Source organism: Toxotes jaculatrix, chromosome 16 (assembly GCF_017976425.1).
Source record: "Toxotes jaculatrix isolate fToxJac2 chromosome 16, fToxJac2.pri, whole genome shotgun sequence".
Classification (NCBI taxonomy): Eukaryota; Metazoa; Chordata; class Actinopteri; family Toxotidae; genus Toxotes; species Toxotes jaculatrix.
In genome coordinates this window covers 5,363,302-5,387,332 of record NC_054409.1, presented here as the reverse complement: position 1 = coordinate 5,387,332, position 24,031 = coordinate 5,363,302, and the positions used below count along the sequence as shown (strand labels likewise).

The 24,031-nt window shown below is 38.1% G+C and overlaps 3 protein-coding genes across 7 annotated transcripts in view; 1 reads left to right on the top strand and 2 right to left on the bottom strand.

Annotated features, from left to right (window-relative positions):
• Positions 1 to 1,688: 1,688 nt before the first annotated feature.
• On the bottom strand, positions 1,689 to 6,612 carry macir (macrophage immunometabolism regulator). Its single transcript, XM_041059719.1, has 2 exons — positions 6,506 to 6,612; positions 1,689 to 4,706 (listed from the first exon to the last, which is right to left on the bottom strand). The coding sequence occupies exon 2, from the start codon at positions 4,697 to 4,699 to the stop codon at positions 4,046 to 4,048; it is 654 nt and encodes a 217-aa protein (XP_040915653.1). The 5' UTR covers positions 4,700 to 4,706; positions 6,506 to 6,612; the 3' UTR covers positions 1,689 to 4,045.
• A 909-nt stretch (positions 6,613 to 7,521) lies between these two features.
• skp2 (S-phase kinase-associated protein 2, E3 ubiquitin protein ligase) lies at positions 7,522 to 13,247 on the top strand. The gene is made up of 10 exons (XM_041059701.1): positions 7,522 to 7,652; positions 8,280 to 8,530; positions 8,638 to 8,749; positions 9,481 to 9,624; positions 10,139 to 10,273; positions 10,487 to 10,585; positions 10,718 to 10,845; positions 11,766 to 11,817; positions 12,095 to 12,202; positions 12,308 to 13,247. The coding sequence occupies exons 1-10, from the start codon at positions 7,639 to 7,641 to the stop codon at positions 12,525 to 12,527; spliced, it is 1,263 nt and encodes a 420-aa protein (XP_040915635.1). The 5' UTR covers positions 7,522 to 7,638; the 3' UTR covers positions 12,528 to 13,247.
• Positions 13,248 to 13,678: 431 nt separating this feature from the next.
• The window catches only part of nadk2 (NAD kinase 2, mitochondrial), a 48,358-nt gene continuing 38,005 nt past the window's right edge, over positions 13,679 to 24,031 (bottom strand). For all 5 annotated transcript variants that reach the window (XM_041059697.1, XM_041059695.1, XM_041059698.1 and 2 more), the window contains 4 exons: positions 15,493 to 15,548; positions 15,333 to 15,386; positions 15,124 to 15,247; positions 13,679 to 15,003 (listed from right to left, as the gene is read on the bottom strand). In XM_041059697.1, coding sequence (XP_040915631.1) covers positions 14,865 to 15,003; positions 15,124 to 15,247; positions 15,333 to 15,386; positions 15,493 to 15,548 — 373 coding nt within the window. In that variant the 3' untranslated portion in view covers positions 13,679 to 14,864. The remainder of the gene's footprint in view (positions 15,004 to 15,123; positions 15,248 to 15,332; positions 15,387 to 15,492; positions 15,549 to 24,031) is intronic.

The following is a 24,031-nucleotide window of genomic DNA, read 5'->3' as shown; positions in this document are numbered from 1 at the left end:
TTATTACTTTTTTTAAAAAAAGTTGTCAGTTTTAATCTGAAAACCTCTGAAACTTTTTTCAGACCTTATGTTGCAGTATTATAATAGACTTTTCATTTTCTGTGATTTTAATTTCCATGTTTGTTGTCCCCCTCCTCCTCTTTTACTTCTGATTTCATCAAACTTTATTCACTCCCGGCCCCTAAATTCCCTCTCTGTTCCTCATTTCTGTCAAACTTTTACTTCCTCAAGCACATTTTTTAGTACCCATGAACACCAGGGCCTCACTGTAGAGGAGCTTAACAGTGTTTTTAATGGCTCCTGCACAAGTGTTTTAGATTCTAAAACTCCTGTCACATACAAAAAGTTAAAATCTTCTTCTCTGCCATGGTTAAATCAATTTATATTTATTAGTTTTTATGCAACTTTGCATCAACTTGAAGTTTGTAATAATGGGAACAGAAAAACGTTCCATCCTGCACAACCATGTGGAGTGGCCATCACCTTCGAGCTAAAACTACTACTCCAAGCTTTTGATTTAGAGCTGCAAACTCCCGTCAGACACAAACATGAAACTTCAGCTTCCTTCTGAATTTCTCAGAGATGGGTTTGAAATAACCTTTAATCATCTAACAGTCATTGGTTAACATCAAGTGTACATTTTCTGTTTGGCTTAAGGAATCGATAGAAGTGCATAAGAGTGGCTTTACATACAGTTTACAGTGAAACAGTCTGTACACCCCTTGAGTTTTAAATCAAAAGTTCCAAAATGGCTGAAAACAAAACCGATGAATGATTTTCAGATAATTTTCTGCTTTCCTTGGCAGTGGTGGCTATTTTTAACCAGTTTTTTTTTCACATTAGCAGCTGTTTAACATTCAAATATTTTTTTTTTTTTATGTGAATTTACAGCCTAATACAAAGCTAGAATAATGCTAAATGTGAACTATTCCACCTTTGTGTGGTTCTGTGTGATTAAAGAAAGAGATGGTTACACCTGGTTTGGTGCTAAGAAATATCTCCAATGCTCAATAACAATACCTCTCTGTAATATGATCATCATCATTAATATGACATCCATGCGGATTTATATCATCAGTAAACAGCAGCAGAGTAACACAACATCCAGCTCAGAGGGAAGGACAGCTGGTGGGGTTCAGCAAACAGAAAACTGTACTTACTTTTGTGAATTTATTTATTAGCTAAAAAAACAACAACAAATAACTAAAATAAATAGAATAAACAAGGTGACAACAATTAAAAATGTCATGACCCTGCTCAGATCCTGTTCAGGTTTTACTTAGATCTGTTGATAAAGCCCACCATTAACAATTGGCATGCTCCTTTTTTCTTCAGTGGCATTTCAATTCATTTTAAGACATGAATGTCAGGACACAGTAAAACACACGTTCCATCCAAATGTAGTTCAAATTTTAACCAAATTTACAGAAAATCCTAAAAAACAAAATTTTTGGTGCATTTCCATCCACCGCTGTTATAATGTACACTGTTATGCATATTTGGGCACATCAGGAAAAACAGCTGGTTCTATTAAACCACTGCAGAAGAAGATGGCTGACATTTCTGTTTGTTTCATGTATTAATGTGGAGGTTAGTGTTTCCTCATCACTCCACAAAGATATCATGTTTTCATCTGTTGCAATTTTCCAACTCTTGAGTCGAGCTGAAGCTTCAGACAGTCGGGGGGGGGGGGGGCGCAAATTCAACATGTGCATAAAAGCAGGTGGATGGAAATGCATTTACAGAGAAAGTGTCATGCTCCACCTGATGATCTAACACAAAAAAGTCTTATCCTGATCATCAGGACACTCACCTGACATGGATGTGTTATGATATTCACCCGAGTATTTAAAATAACTAGATCTCACATTCAGGTTCATCACATAGATTCAAACATCTTCTAGAACCAAGACCCTTTTCAAAAAATGTATATATTCAGAATTAAAAATGGAAAGACTATCGTCTTATCCAAAAATATTTATAATATACATATTTAAAGCCCCTCTGAGTAGGATCTCTGACGAATGGGCTCAAAGTAACACACACCGTACCAATTTATCTCAGACGTCTACAACAGAACAATTTGATAGATGCAATTATCACATAAAAATTCAACACCGAGGCTTCAGTTGTTAGATGGAATTCTCTATTTCTTTAGTCGAATAGAAAACACCCAAGTTCCGAGACAATGAAATCACAATTTCCTCTCAATGCAAACAACAAATTATACACAAACTCAAGGGGTGTACATGTTTTTTTCCACAGAACTGTAAGTGTTCACATGGCTTGCTTATGTACAATATTGCAGCGTTTACTGTGAACACCTAACTGGTGCCGTGGGTGGGTGACAATATCTAGGTGCACTGACGTTTCCAGAGATGTCCAACAGTGCAATCAGGTACAGAAAACAACTTTTTTTTTTCTGCAGTAGAGGCATTGGAAACGCATCCATGAAACCAGCTGTAAGGGGAAAACACACACACACACACACACACACACACGCACACACACACTCATTTAAAAAGACACACCTATACATACTGTTGTGCACCCATAACCAATATACAAAACTAGAGATGCACCAATATGGTTTTCTAAAGCCAACATATTCCCAACCAACAATAACCAATAAACAGAGGCAAAAAAGAAAAAGACTGAGGTGATACTCTACTCTGATCTGTCTGTCTGAGCTGATGCTCCCACAGACGTTTGCTTAGCTCCCTCCATGTAAACAGGTTACTGCTGATACCAACATGGATTCAAGGTGAAGCTAAAGCAGTGGTTCTCTGTGAAGGATCAAGTTACAACAGCCAAACTTACAGGGCTGAGTGTTGGATAGTGAAGTTTATTTTAACAACGTACACACTTGTCATATGTAGACTGAAAGAGTTACTGACTGCTATAACCATCCATCCTGTCCATGCGTGGCTGTGGAGTGGAGTAAGAGGTGGAGGGGAAAATCCACCTCGTCCTCATTCTAAGTCCAAAATACATTCTTAAGTTCATCTGAAGCAAAACAAAAAAAACAAAAAATGAAACCTCAGGAAACTTGATTCTCTCCCCCACATATTGTAGTGGAGTCCCACATTGGGCAGGGATTGTTTTGGGGCATCACAACAAGACCAATGGTCTAAGGAGATGGCCACATAATCAAAAGGTACTCGGTTTGAGTCCTCTGTCATCCCTCCCATCTATAACTCTCTGACACTATTCTAATGCTGACTATTAAGTAACGTCAAAGATGCCAGAAAATACTTCAATATATTAAAAAAAGGGATCACAGAAGCATCAGTATGGACAGAGGGAATGATTACAGTAACTACTACCCATTTAAATGTGCATATGACATGTGAGTATTGTATTAAGATTTTCTAATAAACATAGCTTTACCTACCCTTTAATAAACAGATTTTTAATGGAGTATCAATACGTTGTTTTTTTTTCTCCCCAGATGTCCATCTTCTGGTAAATAAGAAGTTTAAAAACACACTGATATTGAATGACATCAATAAATTAGCATCATACTAAAAGTATTATCTTGCAGTGCCGCAATCGGAAAATCAATAAATAAACAAACAACCACAAAACTCCCATTAACACAACTCCTCACAGATAAGCAGTAAAACTATTATTGGCCTGATAGCAATGGTGCATTTAAAGCTGATACAGTATGTGATATGTGCTTCTCTCAGCTGTAAGCTGATATATCAGTGCGTCTCTGACCAGTACAAACACACAACACCGTCAATAAATAGGTTCACTAGTTATTGCTAAGTTTATATAATTCACATTGTTTTTTTGTTTTTTTTTTCCTTTTACCTCAACAGCCTCGTTACGTGGTATGTGAGGACTAACTGAAGGATTTTCTTCACAACGTTTCGTGTACAGTTCAAGGTAAAACCCCCCAGTTAATTATATAACAAGATTATCAGACTGTCTTCTTAGAGAACTGTTTATAATCTCAGTAGAAAGAAATCAAGCTGGAAATAGCACCTAAAACCCCAAAGGGTGAAAGACGCCTAAAAAAAGGCCTTCCGCTGTGCTTTCATGTCTTGTTTCTGGTAAACATGCGCTCCCCTCGCAGGGTGAGGTGCTGCAGTTGGTACTGTAACACCTCAGTGTCTGATGATTCTTTGATGCTAATTTTGTCCAGGTTAAGGTAGTCCAAAGACTTGGACTGGGCCCCCTTTCCTTTAAGCAGACACAGGGGTAGTGGAGCATGCAGACCCCTCCCAGTCTCCCCGTGGGCCAGGGACCTGAGGAAGGTGTCACTCGAGCTGGGCATGCGCCTCCGTCTCCGCCCGTTGGCGGCGGGGATGTCATAGGGTTGATAGTAGCGGTTTTTGCCCTTGAAGATTCGTGAAGACCGGTGGATGCCCAAGTCCACAGATTTTGGGACAGGACTCTGGATGGAGCTTGGCACAGCCTCTGATACAGAGCCCTTCTCTGGAGTGCCTTCAGACCACTTGTGGGCCAGTTTGAGCAGCTCCTCACCAGTGGTGAAGCCAACCAAGTAGTTTGAGTCCATGTGCAGGATCTGGTATCCTGCAACAGTTCCTCTGATGGGTGAGCACGGGGTGCTGGCACAGCGAGGTCTCTCTGCTTCTGGCTTCAATGTGGCTTTGATCTCAGCTGCAGGAAGAATGGAGACGTGTGCCCTGGACACTCCACTGATATCCATTTCCATCCTGACTGACATATAATGACTGATGAAAGGCAGAGAGAAAACAGCTTGGGTCACTTGGGAGTAACAATAACCAAAACTAAACACCAACACTCAACTAGGAAATCTGGATTTGCAGCAGACTTTGCTAATGTGGGAGCGGTGTCAGGCCACAACCTGATGTTATCAGCCAGCTGTTAGCCTAGCTGATGCTCCCCGACCCATCCCTCCTGTCCCCGGGCAGATCTCTTCCTGCTACTAACAGTCAATCACTATGTGACAGCAAAGCTCTATGAAGCCTAACACTACATGAATAATGGCTCACGATTTTTTGAGCTGCTGGAAGATTTTATTTGTATAGTAGTATCAGGTCTGAACAGGGTCTTAGACTTCGCACTGTGGGATGAGCTGGGATGCACCGTTAGCTGTTAAATCAAAGCTATCTGATGATACAGGACTCACACTCACCTTTCACAGTTAGATCGAGAATTTAAAAAATACGCAGTAATACACAGGTCAAGTGTACGTGTCCAGTGGCTGGAGTTTCATCTTTGGTTTCATCTAATTCTTCTTCTTAACTCACTTTTTCTCCTGGAGTCTTGTTTTGTTGACTCTTTGTTTGATGAGTCTGTGTTTGTAAAGGAGTAAATGGCACTTTTTCATTTCTCCTCCATGTGGCCCCCTGAAACGTTCCTCTAAAGCTGACGGTCTCTTCCCTGGAGCTTGGCTGGAGGAAGGAGGAGGAAGGGAGGCAAGTTCTCTATGTGCATGAGGAGTGACAGACACTGGGTCAGGCCTCAATTCTACTCCCCTGTGGAGGTGCACTTGTACACTTGTGGACAGTACAGTACACTTGTGTAGTTGTTCTTATTATACTTCTTTCTAGTGTGCAACTTGTCTACAGTGATTATTTTATACTGTTTTATATTTTATTGTTGATACCCTGACAAAGTCAGTATCTATGAACTAGACATCACTGCTGAATTTAATCTAAATGAAATTATAATCATCTAATTTATAAAAGAAACGGAAGGTGTGGGTTTATTCCTTTCTTTGTTTTCTTTGTGTCAATTGTCATAATTGTGGTGAAGTCAGAATAATCAGGCTGTTTAAAGGCAAAGGGAGCAGCACTCAGACAGAGGACTAGCCGCAGCGGATCTCCTGTCCTCGCCAATGGCGCGGCTGAATCGTGCCGTACTGGGCCAGTGGAAAAGGAGCAGTGGTGACAGAAAACCCTTCCACTGCTTTACCACCGCAATAACAGGCCTCGCATCTTGGGCTTCACACACACACACACACACACACACACACACACACACACACACACACACACACACACACACACACACACACACAATTCACTAACAATTCACACACCCTAATTGACAAACAGGGCCATTATAGGGGCGATGCTGCTGCTGATTTCTACAGTCGCGTCTTTAAAGCTTTCTGTGCGATGAGCTGACAGAGGGACAGATCGCTGAGTAACAGGCCCGGTTCATCCTGTCCTCCGCTGAATGGAGGGGCCGGTAGTATCATCGCTCCACCGGGAGAACGATCGGCGTCTCATATCACAATATATTCACCCTCTGTGCCGAACATGTTGGATCGTTTCAAACACCGACTCTCACACCCGACTGACAAGATCCAAGTCATGGGCGCATCTGAGAGGCTGGAGGAAGCTAACCCACCCTCTCTGTCACAGGCCCGTCAGATATCCCCACTCAGACTATCTCTCATCACCTTACACGGAAACACTCGGAATAAATAAATTAAAAAAAAAAAAAAAACATAAAAAAACAAAATCAAAAATAATGATAACAGTAATGATAAAACGTTTACCTGTTTGACTGCGGACGATCCGGTGTTCAACCCTCCCCCGTCGCTGCGGTCTCCAGCCTCCGCTCCCTCACCGTGTTCCGTCAACGGCCACAGGAGGAACACTTCCGGTCTGTTTCCAGAAAAAAGTCATTACACAGTATTTATATAAACAGTTTTCAACCACAATCATAGACTGTAAATAAAGGCATTGTATATAATTGTCTATTGCCTATATAATTGTGGTAATAACGACCATATATATATACATATATACATATATATACACACATATACATATACATATATATGTATGTATGTATGTATATATAGTCCTGTAGTAAATTTGGATGTCTTCCAAAGATACAATCTTTTTAGTTCAAAGATCTTTTTATTGTTGATCTTTTAAGACTAAGACCAAGGGAAGACTGACAAAGGGAGAAGGTAAAGGGAGGCTAATGATTTTGCAGTGAACAGCTGACATGGAGTGTTTGCTGGGATTCACTGGTGCTGACTGAGTATATCCAAGACACACAAAGCTGTCGACCTGGTCAACAACTCTCTGTGGATGAAGCGTGGGCTTCGGTCCAGTATAGCGTGTGATTGCTGTGCAAATGACCTGCTCTTTCGGCTTGTCATCCTGACGCAGTCCAGACTCTCTATCTGACTCTCTCTGTGGGGGACGCGATTCATTTGCATGCCATTTACTGTACGTTTCAAGAGGGTAAACACAGGATCTGCTGAGGTACACTCGGCCATTTCATATCCACCTAGAAAAGTTTGATTTTATGATCTACTTGTTGTTGTCTCGCTTGGTTATGAACACTGTCCTCTTTGTATTTGTGCTCATTAACCGATGTATGGTTTACCCTTTTTCGACGGCAGATGTTTTTCTACAAATAAAATCACATTTGAATGGCGAAAAATACAAGGCGATTCCGAAAGGCGGAAAAAACGAGAAAGCTTGAACGCCACTCAGCGAGACGTATGACGTACGACGTACAACGTGAAGACGTCCGTGACGTCAGGGGAACGAGGGCGCCCAGCTGCCGGGCGGTGAGTTTAAAGCGTCTCGGTTGGAGGGTAGCAGGGACAACAAATAGCTACTTCATGTTTAGTTGTTCACAGATAAAACATTGAGCTCTGAACAGAAGAAGATGCCAACAGACAGGTAAGGACACGGATATGTTTATACTTTGTTCATGGAAAAGTTTCAGGTAACGTTCATTTAAATGTTAACGCACTTTCGATGTGAAAATGAGCCAACACTATCGTAACGTTTTTGGTTTGTTATTTCGATTATATTACAATTCACGAATTACCGATTATCTCTCAGAGTAAATATTAAGTGTGTTGAAGGTCCGTAACGTTAGCTGTGTGTTTGTAAATCGCCAATTCTGAGCAGCTTTAGCATAAAACCAAAGCTATTAGTAGTCGATACCGCGCTTTCATCTGAGCCAGGCCTCCTTTCGGGTCTGTCTGTGCTCCTCTTCCTGGTGTAATATAGAGTGAATTAGGTTCGGAATAAGAGCATGAAAAGCCAGTGTTAGTCTGAACGTTTATATCTCCTGAAATAGAGTTGACAGAGTATTTGCGTTTTCTTTTGTAGTTAGAATTTGCGCGGTCCCACTGCTGGTAGCTGCATCAATATGGCGGGCAGAGAGGTAGATCCCCCCGTGGGATCTAGGTCTCAAACGAAACGAAGCTCTTGCTACACGAGGGTCGACTCGACTGTTGTGTAACTCCATCAACACTTAGTTAGACTTTTTTTTTTTTACGAGTTTTTCCTTTCACCCAGCATGCCTCTGCAGGACTTGCCCTGCCTGAGTCTCCAGGGCTCCGTGTTGTCTCAGCCCAAGAAGGTCAACAAACGCAAATCCAGAGGCTGCTTCGGCGAGGGCCTGGACACAGAATGCACTCCAACAGAGCTCATCCAGCAGTGCTCACCCAGACACAAGCACCAGCGGCTCATCAGCAAAGGGAAAGAGAACGACTGCAACCAGTTTGTCTTGGCCAGGAGGCCGAGGAAGAGAAAAGAATCGGTGTCTGGTAGGAAACTTCTCTCTGACCTCCTTTAAGCAGCTGCAGCGTGTTGTTTGTAGTTACGACAAACTGTCATGCTTTGCTCTTTCTCATTATTTATTTCCCATAACCAGGCATTTCATGGGACCGTCTACCAGATGAGCTGCTTCTCAAGATCCTCTTCTACCTCCCTCTGCGGGACCTCCTCAGGATGTCGATAGTTTGCAAGCGCTGGCACCGCTTAGTGTGAGTCTCAGCTATCACTAACTTGCACCAGTAATTTTTAGAGGGTGAAACAGGCGTGAGATGTTCCTCCTGATGTGCTGCTTCCCACTCCTTTGCATTTGCTCCAAAATAAGTGCATTTTAGTTGATGTTTCAGCCTTTATTGATAGCATCAGAATGGGTATAGATAGATAGATAACTTTATTAATCCCAGAGGGAAATTAGTTTGTCCCAGCAGCACACATACACAACAAACACAGTACAGTTATAAATAGATAGATTAATCTAAGTAAAATTCAGTGCACAGTTCTGGAGGCTACATGTGTATTATACAGTCTGATGGCCTCAGGTAGAAAGGACTTGCTGTAGCGCTCCTTAGAACATCTGGGCTGCAGCAGTCTGTTGCTGTGGGAGCTCCTCAGACTGTCCAAGATGCTGTAAAGGGGGTGAGAGACATTGTCCAAAATTGCTCTGATCTTTCCAAGCATTCTGTCTCTCATCACCACCTCTAATGGAGTATGAATTGAACCTCCACAAGCTTGGGGTCTAGGGACACGCAACACTTAAATCTGGTTCCTAAGAATCCCAAAAAATTGATTTCCTGATCCTGAGTAAATCACGCAACTTTGTCTCAACCATGTCTCTAATGACAAGGCACAGTTTTTCCAGTCTTTCCTGATACTGTCCTATAATTTTTCTGCCTCCCATTGAATACAGAACTTAACAACACCCGGCTTGTGTTTCTGTCCGCAGGTTTGATGAGTCTCTGTGGCACAGCGTGGATCTGGAGGGGTTGACCCACATGGGTGCAGCTCTGCAGCAGGTCCTGAAAACTAGGGTCCAACGGTTGCGCTGCCCTCGATCCTTCGTGGAAGAGCTGCACTTCACAGGCACCGGGTGAGTCCCGCAGATGATGATGATGATGATGATGATGATGCTCTGTCCAGATTTTATTCTGGTCTGAATCGCTCAGTTTATTAAAGGGTTCAGTTCTGCCAGGTTAAGTTTCTTGTTCAAAGAATGACTCTACCATTACCATAAGCACATACACTATAGTTCATTTTGACTCAACCCCATACACACACTGCTGGGCTGCCCAAAATACTCACTAGAGCACGAATGTGGATTCATCCACCGCTGAAAATGGTCCCCAACAAATGCAAAACTTTCCTCAAGTTTATGTTTGTTGAAAACTTCAGTGTCTAGCTGTTATAGCTGTTTAGTGAAATGCAACTATATATTTGCAAGGAGGTTTTAAAGATGTGTATCTTCAGTAGGAACCAGTGGGCTTGGAGCTGAGAGCCACAGACAAAGTACTATTCCATTACCACTGTAATATAATTTATGTTTTCAAAAAGAAAGAGAGAACTTGATGGTAGCATCTCCCTGTTTTGTCTTTTCCCTTGTTCAGCCCTCTGCAGATAGTTCAGATGGACCTGTCCAGCTCTATCATCCCCACCTCAGCTCTAGAGAGCATCATCTGTCGGTGCAGGCTGCTGGAGTATCTGAGCCTGGAGGGTCTGCAGCTCTCGGACGCCATCATCAAGTAAGTTTTCAACTCTGCAGCTCTCCTTATTTCCCTGCCCTGTGTCACTCATGTTGTGGGGACAAGTATTGGTTTGTTCAGTCACATTGTGAGAACATGGCTTCCTTTTGGGGACAAAATGTGTAATGTCCTCTGAAATAATGGAAACATATGCGTGTGCCTATTTGGGTGATATTTAACATTTTGTCATCTCTCTCTCTCTCTCTCTCTCAGCTCTTTGGCCAAAAACCCAAACCTGCTGCAGCTCAACCTGAGCGGCTGCTCCGGCTTCTCTGCTCCTGCGGTGGCTGACATGCTCGGATCCTGCACCAGGTCAGCTGCTCAGTACATGTCATCCGTGTAAAACCCTGTAATCCAAATAACAACCGGTGGTTTTATTCATCCTCCATCTCCGTGGTTTACTAATGCAGTCTGTTTTTGTTTGTTTGTTTTTCTTCTGTACAGCATAGAGCAGTTGAACATATCATGGTGTCAGTTCAGCAGTAATCATGTGAAGAGCGTTGTCAATAATCTGAGCTCCGGTGTTACTCACCTCAACCTCAGCGGTTACAGAGAGAGCATGACGTTAGACGGTAAGTGAGGGGTGTTCAACTCCAGCCAATTACTGATACTACATCAAAGAGCCATGTCTCAGCTTTAATTTAAGTAGGTTCACATTGAGGGAGGTGTAGCCCTCTTAATGTAAGGTGCCCAAATTGCAAGGTAGTAGTTGGACACTTGTATGCTAAATATTTCTCAGGCAACTCTGTGTTTCAGTGTGACATAAGAACTGTCACACGTCTCAGAGCAGACCGAGAGTTTTCATTTAGATTGGAGTCGTCAGTCACTATGAGAAGTGGGTCAGTGGAGTTTAAGTCTTGTTGATGAGCAGAAAATCATTTGCATGGTACTGGACAGCAAGTCAAGAATTCTCTTCGGGATTTAGGTCTATATGTTTCCTTAACAATGAGTAAGAGTAATGTTTCATTGATGATGACAATTGTGATGGACTTCGGCCCACAGGGGGCACTGCAGTAGAAAAATTCACTCCAACAGATCAGAGTGACAAGGCATTTTACAAGTGAGCCCCTGCTCCAGTTTAAGACTCAACCTTCTGGCCATCTGGTCTCAATAGCTCTGAGCACTACAGTGTTTGCTTTGGTCACTTATTAATGTAAATATAATACAGTTCATGACGACATTGGTTTAGTAGTACAGTAGTGTGAGAGTGACCTGGAAATAAGTTCAAAATGTGATAAACTGAGGCAGTTTAAAGGCTTCAGATTTCAAATGTGTGACTTCAGTAAGGATGCTTCAGTCTGACTTGTGATTATATTGACTGGGATGTAAAGTGACAACAGCATGCAAAATGAATTGGGTGAACAGTTGTGAAAGCAGCTCGATCATAGTGTGATGGACATGTACAGTGTGTGTCAGACACAGACCACATAAGAGTCATGTGACAGTGTAGATGGGACATAACGGTGTCGTATTTCCTTTTCTTTTTGTACAGATGTGAAGGCGCTGGTGGTGAGATGCCCTCAAATTATAACTCTAGATTTAAGGTAAGAGCTCTTTGTTTCAGGTGCTTCTCCATGGACACACCTTAATGTGCTCTTTGTGTGTGCAGAGTTAAAAGGAGAATGAGTATTGGACTTACAGTCAACACAGCTACCAGTAATACTAATTGTGCTCTGTTAGCTAACCTGTGTACTGGGTGATGCTCTGTTGTGTTTTCTGATTATTCCTCTGCCCATAAGTGGCCATAAAGATCAACGAACTCAGATTCCAGTATCGCCATGTCTGTCCTATGTTGGTCACCGTGGCTCCTGTGTGTTACAGTGACAGCACGCTGCTGATGGCTGACAGCTTCCCTGTCCTCGCACAACTCCAGTCTCTGCTGCACCTGTCCCTGAGTCGCTGCTATCACATTCACCTTGCCGCTCTCACGTAAGTACCCCACCCCGCCGCTATCCCCGCTCCTGTTACTTTTAAGGCACCGGGTCGAGAAACTTCCAAAAAAAAAAAACCACCTAACTTGTGTCTCACCTCCAGGGACCTGGGTAAGATGTTCCCCCTGCTGTCCCACCTGGATGTTTTCGGCCTCATGCACGATGGCCACCTGCCCACTCTGAAGAAGGAGCTGCCTCACGTCAGCATCAACTCCAGGCCGTTCTCCAACATCGCCCGGCCCACGCCTGCTGGCAGGACCGTCGGCCTCTTCACCGACCGCACCATGTGGAACAAGAAGTGTCGACTGCGCTTCAAACCGTAAACTGCCACGTCCCGCTCTAAGCCAAGTTAGTTACTGTCTGATTCTGCATTATTCCAGTGCACATACAGGGAGCTGTGCAGCGATGGAGCCAGGTTTCAGTGTTTCTTGTTGCTACAGAAGATGCTTTTAGTGTTTGCTGACATTGACAGTACTAAAAGTCACATGGTGGTTATGTCTTTATGTACTGAACTGTGCTGGCTTGTAGAGAAATGCTGTTCTTTTATTTAGGAAAGTCAGATTTGGATGTTGAATCCAGTTCATGTTTTATAAATGAATGTATTAGCAGAATGTTTATGATTATTTGGGGTGAGTTCCTCCCCGCCCCCACACATTTTAATATGATGTTAAAATCTTCTATTCTCAGCTGAAATAATGAGAGAACAGTTGATTTGAATCAGAGTAGGTTTTTGTGTAAAATGATGGATCTGGATCTTGAATCTCCAAACAAACGGTGGATATTCACTGACTAACCCACAGATAAAGAGAAACTACATTTTTTTATGCAGGTTTACTCACTGTCTCACTGCATTGCTGTAGATGATCAGTAGCTGAACTGCATAAACGTGTGCATTTAGCTTTTCTGCAGCTGCTTTTACAATGATCTCATTATGTCAGTGTAGATGTGCTGTGTCAGACTGAACTTTAACCCAATGCAAGTTTTAATCTGTAAGCTGTTCATTCATTACACTTCTCAGTCTTAACAAGTAAAACTCTGAATTACACAAACTGCTCCTCGTGTCCTAGATTGTTTTCATGGCTTTGATTTGGCGTTTAAGTTTTAATGGCTGTTGAGCATCAGTTTTCATTAGTCATTCTTGACCCTGGAAGAAAAAAAAAATCTATTATCTATTAACCAGGTGATGAGCAGTGCATGATTTGTGGTACTTTACCAGTATATTTAGGATTCAGATCAATTTCTTGTGTCATGGTAAATTCATGAAGCTACTAGGAACTCAGTGATGGATGTTGGTGATGGAGTTTTAAGATTTATAGACTCTGGTGACTTTTTTTTGTAATATGGGTGAACTGAGCCTTAAGTGATCCTCTCAGTCTTCCCACTCACACACAGTTACCAGCACATTTGTAACAAATGTACTGTTGGAGACAAAGTGACATTAATGAGTTGAAATAACACAAAAGCCTTTCTTTTCCATACCACTTTATCTGATTAACACAAAAACATCCTAACACAGTGACATATTATTCCCATACCTTTGGCACGCTGCATATTACAATTTCCTGATAATTTTTTTAACCTAGTCGCTAAAAAGAACCTCCTGGTTCAGAGGTCAGGGGCAGGGAAGCATTACCAGGTGAACCAACATTTTACAGATGGATGTGGAATTACAAGTGTATTCAAGTGACCTGCTTGATTTTTATTAAGTATTTTAAATCATTACAACTACACCAATGTGTTGGTAAAACTGTGTCCTCTTTAAAATTTCACAAACCCCCCCCCCCCCAAAAAAAAAACAAAACATCAGTTTGAACTAAGTTGTTTGTGCTGTGGAAATCTTGGGCATTTCCGCCCCAGGCACATGCTGCTTACAAAATGAATTTTCTTGTCTTGTGGGGGTTACAAGACAGATATTTGACCTAAAACATGGAGCAAACTGCCCCCTTTCAAGCACAAAATTCTGTTTTTAGTGCACTTTAACTTCAACTTCTCTTTTCTTTAGCATCCACTCAAACAGCTATAAAAAATATACCCTATGCTCCAAAAATATCTTTAGTCACTAAACAAGCCATAACAAATATGTGTGTGTGTGTGTGTGTGTGTATAGAAGAGTCAGCGTGGGATTTGTTGACAAAAATGTGTATAAATATGAATCAGTAGTTACATGAGAAAGCACATCACAGCCTGCTGTCCATTTCAATCTGATCTTCAGACAGACATGCATCATCATCATCAAAGGTAAGAATCAATTTTAACAGATGTCTCCAAAATCCACTGTGAAAAACAGATTTTGTTTAGAACAGTCAGTGTGCTCCTCTGTCCTCCTCAGCTTAGACACTCACTGTTGATTTGGTACAGTTAATAGTGGCAAGTACGCACAAAAAGGCTGCTTGTATCTACAAAATGGATTATAGTCATTAGAACCTCGTGGATTACATTCTGTTAGGACTTGGGAATGGGAAGTATGATTTGAAAATATCTGATTTGGAAAAATGCACATTTAATAAAACAGTAACATTGATATCTTTTTGTCAGGTGTAAAAACATCCAACACTTGTAAAGGCTACAAGCTAAAATCTGGTTCTTCCCTTTGACCACATCCCTTTGAACAGTGTTGGCGTGAGAGAAACCAGTAAGGTGTCATGTGCTCTGGACTCATCTCAGTTCTCTAGAAGCACTGTCCGGAGCTGATCCTCGTCACTCATGCTGATCGTAGCGATGGCACCGTCGTTGAACTCGAAGGAAGTCCCACCATCGACCACCATGCAGGCATCCCAACACCGAGAGCGGACACACACCCTGAAGGAACAAAAAAAGAAGAAAAAAAAAAAAAAAACAAGGTTGAAAAGCTAAGTCTTAACTTTTTTCATCTGAACTCTTATTTAGCTTTTGTTGCGAGGCTGAGGAACGTTCACTGACTTGCTGGCGAAGCCTCTCTGTCGACTGCTGGAGAACACTCTGTTGACGATGGGCTCCCTGACGCTGTAGAACAAGCGTCTGTCGTCCGGCCCGAACACCAGGGACTCATTGTATTCGTCAGTAACTGAGCACACACAGATCATAAATCGCCAATGAAAACAAAATGCCCAAAAATTTACAAGTCAACAAATACAGGACTATCAACTCACCTTTTTCTATAAATTCACGATTCAGTGGGATTTCAAGACCTGTTAGAGACTTTCCTGAAATAAAAAAAGACATGATTTGTTTGTCAGTGACAGAGACAAACTTAGTTAAGACTTAATCTGAGTCAAAAGAAATCTAGTCAAAGCCTGAAGAAGTACGTACCAATTCTTAAAACCTCTTCCACAGCTTGTTCAGCAAGTTTGTTGATGTTATATGACCTGTGGAAAATCATGAATCAGCTGAAAAGTGGACTGATAGAGGCTAACACATGGGAAGTTTCTTTAATATGTACTGTGAATGAGAACAGATACAAGGATTTCAAAAGTAACTTCATTTAAACATGGTTGCTGGATCTAAAGTATGACTTTTTTATGACACATTTTGAGGCCATACTAAAGTATGACATTTTTTGGCCGATTTTGAAGCCTTACTATACTATGATGTTTTTTATGATATTTTGAGGTCAAAAATTTTTTGACTTTTTTTGGCCCATTTTGACGCCTTAGTATACTATGGCGTTTTTTATGACATTTTTTGACGTCTTATTATAATATTATGTTTTTTATGACATTTTTCATGACATTTTGAGGCCAAAAATTTTTTGACTTTTTTTGGCATTTTTTGACGTCTTACTATACTATGACGTTTTTTATGACATTTTGAGGTCATACTAAAGTATGACTTTTTTTGGCCCATTTTGACGCCTTACTATACTATGACGTTTTTGATGACATTTTGAGTCCTTACTATACTATGACGTTTTTTATGACATTTTGAGGTCAAAAAAAAATTTGGACTTTTTTTTAGCCGATTTTGACGCCTTACTATACCATGATGTTTTTTATGATATTTTGAGGTCAAAAAAATTTTTGACTTTTTTTGGCCCATTTTGAAGCCTTACTACACTATGACGTTTTTTATGACATTTTGAGGCCATACTAAAGTATAACTTTTTTGGGCCCATTTTGAAGCCTTACTATACTATGACGTTTTTTATGACATTTTGAGGCCATACTAAAGTATGACTTTTTTTGGCCCATTTTGAAGCCTTACTATACTATGACGTTTTTTTATGACATTTTGAGGTCAAAAAAAGTTTTGACTTTTTTTGGCCCATTTTGAAGCCTTACTATACTATGACGTTTTTTATGACATTTTGAGGTCATACTAAAGTATGACTTTTTTTGGCCCATTTTGAAGCCTTACTATACTATGACGTTTTTTATGACATTTTGAGGTCATACTAAAGTATGACTTTTTTTGGCCCATTTTAACACCTTACTATACTATGACGTTTTTTATGACATTTTGAGGCCATACTAAAGTATGACTTTTTTTGGCCCATTTTGAAGCCTTACTATACTATGACATTTTTTTATGACATTTTGAGGTCAAAAAAAATTTTGACTTTTTTTGGCCCATTTTGACGCCTTACTATACTATGATGCTTTTTATGACATTTTGAGGCAAAAAATTTTTTAATTTTTTTGGCCGATTTTGACGCCTTACTACACTATGACGTTTTTTATGACATTTTGAGGTCAAAAAAAATGTTGACTTTTTTTGGCCCATTTTGAAGCCTTACTATACTATGATGCTTTTTATGACATTTTGAGGCAAAAATTTTTTTAATTTTTTTGGCCCATTTTGAAGCCTTACTATACTATGACGTTTTTTATGACATTTTGAGGTCAAAAAAAAGTTTGAGTTTTTTTGGCCGATTTTGACGCCTTACTATACTATGATGTTTTTTATGATATTTTGAGGTCAAGAAAAATTTTGACTTTTTTTGGCCCATTTTGAAGCCTTACTATACTATGACATTTTTTATGATATTTTGATGTCAAAAAAAAATTTGACTTTTTTTGGCCCATTTTGAAGCCTTACTATACTATGACGTTTTTTATGACATTTTGAGGTCATACTAAAGTATGACTTTTTTTGGCCCATTTTGAAGCCTTACTATACTATGACGTTTTTTATGACATTTTGAGGTCATACTAAAGTATGACTTTTTTTGGCCCATTTTGACGCCTTACTATACTATGACGTTTTTTATGACATTTTGAGGCCATACTAAAGTATGACTTTTTTGGGCCGATTTTGACGCCTTACTATACTATGACGTTTTTTATGACATTTTGAGGTCAAAATTTTTTTTGACTCTTTTTGGCCGATTTTGACGCCTTACTATACTATGACGTTTTTTATGATATTTTGAGGTCAAAAAAATTTTGACTTTTTTTGGCCCATTTTGACGCTTTAGTATACTATGGCGTTTTTTATGACATTTTTTGACGTCTTATTATAATATGACGTTTTTTATGACATTTTTCATGACATTTTGAGGCCAAAAAAATTTTTGACTTTTTTTGGTCGATTTTGAAGCCTTACTATACTATGACGTTTTTTATGATATTTTGAGGCAAAAAAAATTTTGACTTTTTTTGGCCCATTTTGAAGCCTTACTATACTATGACGTTTTTTATGATATTTTGAGGTAAAAAAAAATGTTGACTTTTTTTGGCCCATTTTGAAGCCTTACTATACTATGATGTTTTTTTTATGACATTTTGAGGCCATACTAAAGTATGACTTTTTTTGGCCCATTTAGACGCCTTACTATACTATGACGTTTTTTATGATATTTTGAGGCAAAACATTTTTTGACTTTTTTTGGCCCATTTTGACGCCTTACTATACTATGACGTTTTTTATGACATTTTGAGGCCATACTAAAGTATGACTTTTTTGGGCCGATTTTGACGCCTTACTATACTATGACGTTTTTTATGATATTTTGAGGTCAAAAAAATTTTGACTTTTTTTGGCCCATTTTGATGCCTTAGTATACTAAGACGTTTTTTATGACATTTTTTGACGTCTTATTATAATATGACGTTTTTTATGACATTTATCATGACATTTTGAGGCCAAAATTTTTTTTGACTTTTTTTGGCCCATTTTGACCCCTTACTATACTATGACGTTTTTTATGACATTTTGAGGTCATACTAAAGTATGACTTTTTTTGGCCCATTTTGAAGCCTTACTATAATATGACGTTTTTTATGATATTTTGAGACAAAATTTTTTTTTCCTTTTTTTGGCCCATTTTGAAGCCTTACTATACTATGACGTTTTTTATGATATTTTGAGGTCATACTAAAGCATGACTTTTTTGGGCCCATTTTGAAGCCTTACTATACTATGACGTTTTTTATGACATTTTGAGGTCATACTAAAGTATGACTTTTTTTGGCCCATTTTGACGCCTTACTATGCTATATAGTTTTTTATGATATTTTGAGGTTAAAAAAATTTTTGACTTTTTTTGGCCCATTTTGAAGCCTTACTATACTATGACGTTTTTTATGACATTTTGAGGTCATACTAAAGTATGACTTTTCTTGGCCCATTTTGACGCCTTACTATACTATGACGTTTTTTATGACATTTTGAGGCCATACTAAAGTATGACTTTTTTTGGCCGATTTTGACGCCTTACTATACTATGACGTTTTTTTATGATATTTTGAGGCCAAAAAAATCTTTGACTTTTTTTGGCCCATTTTGAAGCCTTACTATACTAAGACGTTTTTTATGACATTTTGAGGTCATACTAAAGTATGACTTTTTTTGGCCCATTTTGAAGCCTTACTATACTGACGTTTTTTATGATATTTTGATGCAAAAAAATTTTTGACTTTTTTTGGCCCATTTTGAAGCCTTACTATACTATGACGTTTTTTATGACATTTTGAGGTCATACTAAAGTATGACTTTTTTTGGCCCATTTTGACGCCTTACTATGCTATGACGTTTTTTATGATATTTTGAGGTTAAAAAATTTTTTGACTTTTTTTGGTCCATTTTGAAGCCTTACTATACTATGACGTTTTTTATGACATTTTGAGGTCAAAAATAATTTTGACTTTTTTTGGTCGATTTTGAAGCCTTACTATACTATGACGTTTTTTATGACATTTTGAAGTCAAAAAAAATTTTGACTTTTTTTGGCCTTTTTTGACGTCTTACTATACTATGACGTTTATTATGACATTTTGAGGCCAAAAGAATTTTACAATATTTTTGGCCAATTTTGACGCCTTACTATACTATGACATTTTTTATGACATTTTGATGTCATACTAAAGCATGTATTTTTTTGGCCCATTTTGACGCCTTACTATACTATGACGTTTTTTATGATATTTTGAGGTCAAAAATTTTTTTGACTTTTTTTGGCCCATTTTGAAGCCTTACTATACTATGACGTTTTTTATGACATTTTGAGGCCATACTAAAGTATGACTTTTTTTGGCCCATTTTGACGCCTTACTATACTATGACTTTTTTGGGCCCATTTTGAAGCCTTACTATACTATGACGTTTTTTATGACATTTTGAGGCCATACTAAAGTATGACTTTTTTTGCCCATTTTGAAGCCTTACTATACTATGACGTTTTTTATGACATTTTGAGGCCATACTAAAGTATGACTTTTTTTGGCCCATTTTGAAGCCTTACTATACTATGACGTTCTTTATGATATTTTGAGGTCAAAAAAAATTTTGACTTTTTTTGGCCCATTTTGAAGCCTTACTATACTATGACGTTTTTTATGACATTTTGAGGCCATACTAAAGTATGACTTTTTTTGGCCCATTTTGACGCCTTACTATACTATGACTTTTTTGGGCCCATTTTGAAGCCTTACTATACTATGACGTTTTTTATGACATTTTGAGGCCATACTAAAGTATGACTTTTTTTGGCCCATTTTGAAGCCTTACTATACTATGACGTTTTTTATGACATTTTGAGGTTATACTAAAGTATGACTTTTTTTGGCCCATTTTAAAACCTTACTATACTATGATGTTTTCTATGACATTTTGAGGCCATACTAAAGTATGACTTTTTTTGGCCCATTTTGAAGCCTTACTATACTATGACATTTTTTATGACATTTTGAGGTCAAAAAAATTTTTGACTTTTTTTGGCCCATTTTGAAGCCTTACTATACTATGATGTTTTTTATGACATTTTGAGGTCAAAAAAATTTTTGAGTGTTTTTGGCCCATTTTGACGCCTTACTATACTATGACGTTTTTTATGACATTTTGAGGCCATACTAAAGTATGACTTTTTTGGGCCGATTTTGACGCCTTACTATACTATGACGTTTTTTATGACATTTTGAGGTCATACTAAAGTATGACGTTTTTTGGCCCATTTTGACGCCTTACTATACTATGACGTTTTTTATGACATTTTGAGGCCATACTAAAGTATGACTTTTTTGGGCCGATTTTGATGCCTTACTATACTATGACGTTTTTTTATGACATTTTGAGGTCAAAATTTTTTTTGACTCTTTTGGCCGATTTTGACGCCTTACTATACTATGACGTTTTTTATGACATTTTTTGACGTCTTATTATAATATGACGTTTTTTATGACATTTTTCATGACATTTTGAGGCCAAAAAATTTTTTGACTTTTTTTGGTCGATTTTGAAGCCTTACTATACTATGACGTTTATTATGACATTTTGAGGCCAAAAGAATTTTACAATATTTTTGACTTTTTTTGGCCCATTTTGAAGCCTTACTACACTATGACGTTTTTTATGACATTTTGAGGCCATACTAAAGTATGACTTTTTTTGGCCGATTTTGACGCCTTACTATACTATGACGTTTTTTATGAAATTTTGAGGCCATACTAAAGTATGACTTTTTTTGGCCCATTTTGAAGCCTTACTATACTATGACGTTTTTTATGACATTTTGAGGTCAAAAAAAATTTTGAGTTTCTTTGGCCCATTTTGACGCCTTACTATACTATGACGTTTTTTATGATATTTTGAGGTCAAAAAAATTTTTGACTTTTTTTGGCCCATTTTGAAGCCTTACTATACTATGACGTTTTTTATGACATTTTGAGGCCATACTAAAGTATGACTTTTTTTGGCCCATTTTGGCGCCTTACTATACTATGACTTTTTTGGGCCCATTTTGAAGCCTTACTATACTATGACGTTTTTTATGACATTTTGAGGCCATACTAAAGCATGACTTTTTTTGGCCCATTTTGAAGCCTTACTATACTATGACGTTTTTTATGACATTTTGAGGCCATACTAAAGTATGACTTTTTTTGGCCCATTTTGAAGCCTTACTATACTATGACGTTTTTTATGACATTTTGAGGTCAAAAATAATTTTGAGTTTTTTTGGCCCATTTTGACGCCTTACTATACTATGACGTTTTTTATGATATTCTGAGACCATACTAAAGTATGACTTTTTTTGGCCCATTTAGACGCCTTACTATACTATGACGTTTTTTATTATATTTTGAGGTCAAAAAATTTTTTGACTTTTTTTGGCCCATTTTGAAGCCTTACTATACTATGATGTTTTTTATGACATTTTGAGGTCAAAAAAAATTTTGACTTTTTTTGGCCGATTTTGACGCCTTACTATACTATGACGTTTTTTATGACATTTTGAGGTCAAAAAAATGTTTGACTTTTTTTGGCCCATTTTGAAGCCTTACTACACTATGACGTTTTTTATGACATTTTGAGGCCATACTAAAGTATGACTTTTTTTGGCCGATTTTGACGCCTTACTATACTATGACGTTTTTTATGAAATTTTGAGGCCATACTAAAGTATGACTTTTTTTGGCCCATTTTGAAGCCTTACTATACTATGACGTTTTTTATGACATTTTGAGGTCAAAAAAAATTTTGAGTTTCTTTGGCCGATTTTGACGCCTTACTATACTATGATGTTTTTTATGATATTTTGAGGTCAAGAAAAATTTTGACTTTTTTTGGCCCATTTTGAAGCCTTACTATACTATGACATTTTTTATGATATTTTGATGTCAAAAAAAAATTTGACTTTTTTTGGCCCATTTTGAAGCCTTACTATACTATGACGTTTTTTATGACATTTTGAGGTCATACTAAAGTATGACTTTTTTTGGCCCATTTTGAAGCCTTACTATACTATGACGTTTTTTATGACATTTTGAGGTCAAAAAAAATTTTGAGTTTCTTTGGCCCATTTTGACGCCTTACTATACTATGACGTTTTTTATGATATTTTGAGGTCAAAAAAATTTTTGACTTTTTTTGGCCCATTTTGAAGCCTTACTATACTATGACGTTTTTTATTACATTTTGAGGCCATACTAAAGTATGACTTTTTTTGGCCCATTTTGGCGCCTTACTATACTATGACTTTTTTGGGCCCATTTTGAAGCCTTACTATACTATGACGTTTTTTATGACATTTTGAGGCCATACTAAAGCATGACTTTTTTTGGCCCATTTTGAAGCCTTACTGTACTATGACGTTTTTTATGACATTTTGAGGTCATACTAAAGTATGACTTTTTTTGGCCCATTTTGAAGCCTTACTATACTATGACGTTTTTTATGACATTTTGAGGCCATACTAAAGTATGACTTTTTTGGGCCGATTTTGACGCCTTACTATACTATGACGTTTTTTATGACATTTTGAGGTCATACTAAAGTATGACGTTTTTTGGCCCATTTTGACGCCTTACTATACTATGACGTTTTTTATGACATTTTGAGGCCATACTAAAGTATGACTTTTTTGGGCCGATTTTGATGCCTTACTATACTATGACGTTTTTTTATGACATTTTGAGGTCAAAATTTTTTTTGACTCTTTTTGGCCGATTTTGACGCCTTACTATACTATGACGTTTTTTTATGACATTTTTTGACGTCTTATTATAATATGACGTTTTTTATGACATTTTTCATGACATTTTGAGGCCAAAAAATTTTTTGACTTTTTTTGGCCCATTTTGAAGCCTTACTATACTATGACATTTTTTATGATATTTTGATGTCAAAAAAAAATTTGACTTTTTTTGGCCCATTTTGAAGCCTTACTATACTATGACGTTTTTTATGACATTTTGAGGTCATACTAAAGTATGACTTTTTTTGGCCCATTTTGAAGCCTTACTATACTATGACGTTTTTTATGACATTTTGAGGTCAAAAAAAATTTTGAGTTTCTTTGGCCCATTTTGACGCCTTACTATACTATGACGTTTTTTATGATATTTTGAGGTCAAAAAAATTTTTGACTTTTTTTGGCCCATTTTGAAGCCTTACTATACTATGACGTTTTTTATGACATTTTGAGGCCATACTAAAGTATGACTTTTTTTGGCCCATTTTGGCGCCTTACTATACTATGACTTTTTTGGGCCCATTTTGAAGCCTTACTATACTATGACGTTTTTTATGACATTTTGAGGCCATACTAAAGCATGACTTTTTTTGGCCCATTTTGAAGCCTTACTGTACTATGACGTTTTTTATGACATTTTGAGGCCATACTAAAGTATGACTTTTTTTGGCCCATTTTGAAGCCTTACTATACTATGACGTTTTTTATGACATTTTGAGGTCAAAAATAATTTTGAGTTTTTTTGGCCCATTTTGACGCCTTACTATACTATGACGTTTTTTATGATATTCTGAGGCCATACTAAAGTATGACTTTTTTTGGCCCATTTAGACGCCTTACTATACTATGACGTTTTTTATTATATTTTGAGGTCAAAAAATTTTTTGACTTTTTTTGGCCCATTTTGAAGCCTTACTATACTATGATGTTTTTTATGACATT

Excerpts from the sequence above, each read along its gene's own strand:
- macir (XM_041059719.1), bottom strand. The coding sequence starts at position 4,699 with ATGTCAGTCAGGATGGAAATGGATATCAGTGGAGTGTCCAGGGCACAC.
- skp2 (XM_041059701.1), top strand. Across the intron at positions 9,625-10,138 it reads CTGCACTTCACAGGCACCGG|CCCTCTGCAGATAGTTCAGA; the intron begins GTGAGTCCCGCA and ends TCCCTTGTTCAG. Across the intron at positions 11,818-12,094 it reads ATTATAACTCTAGATTTAAG|TGACAGCACGCTGCTGATGG; the intron begins GTAAGAGCTCTT and ends TGTGTGTTACAG.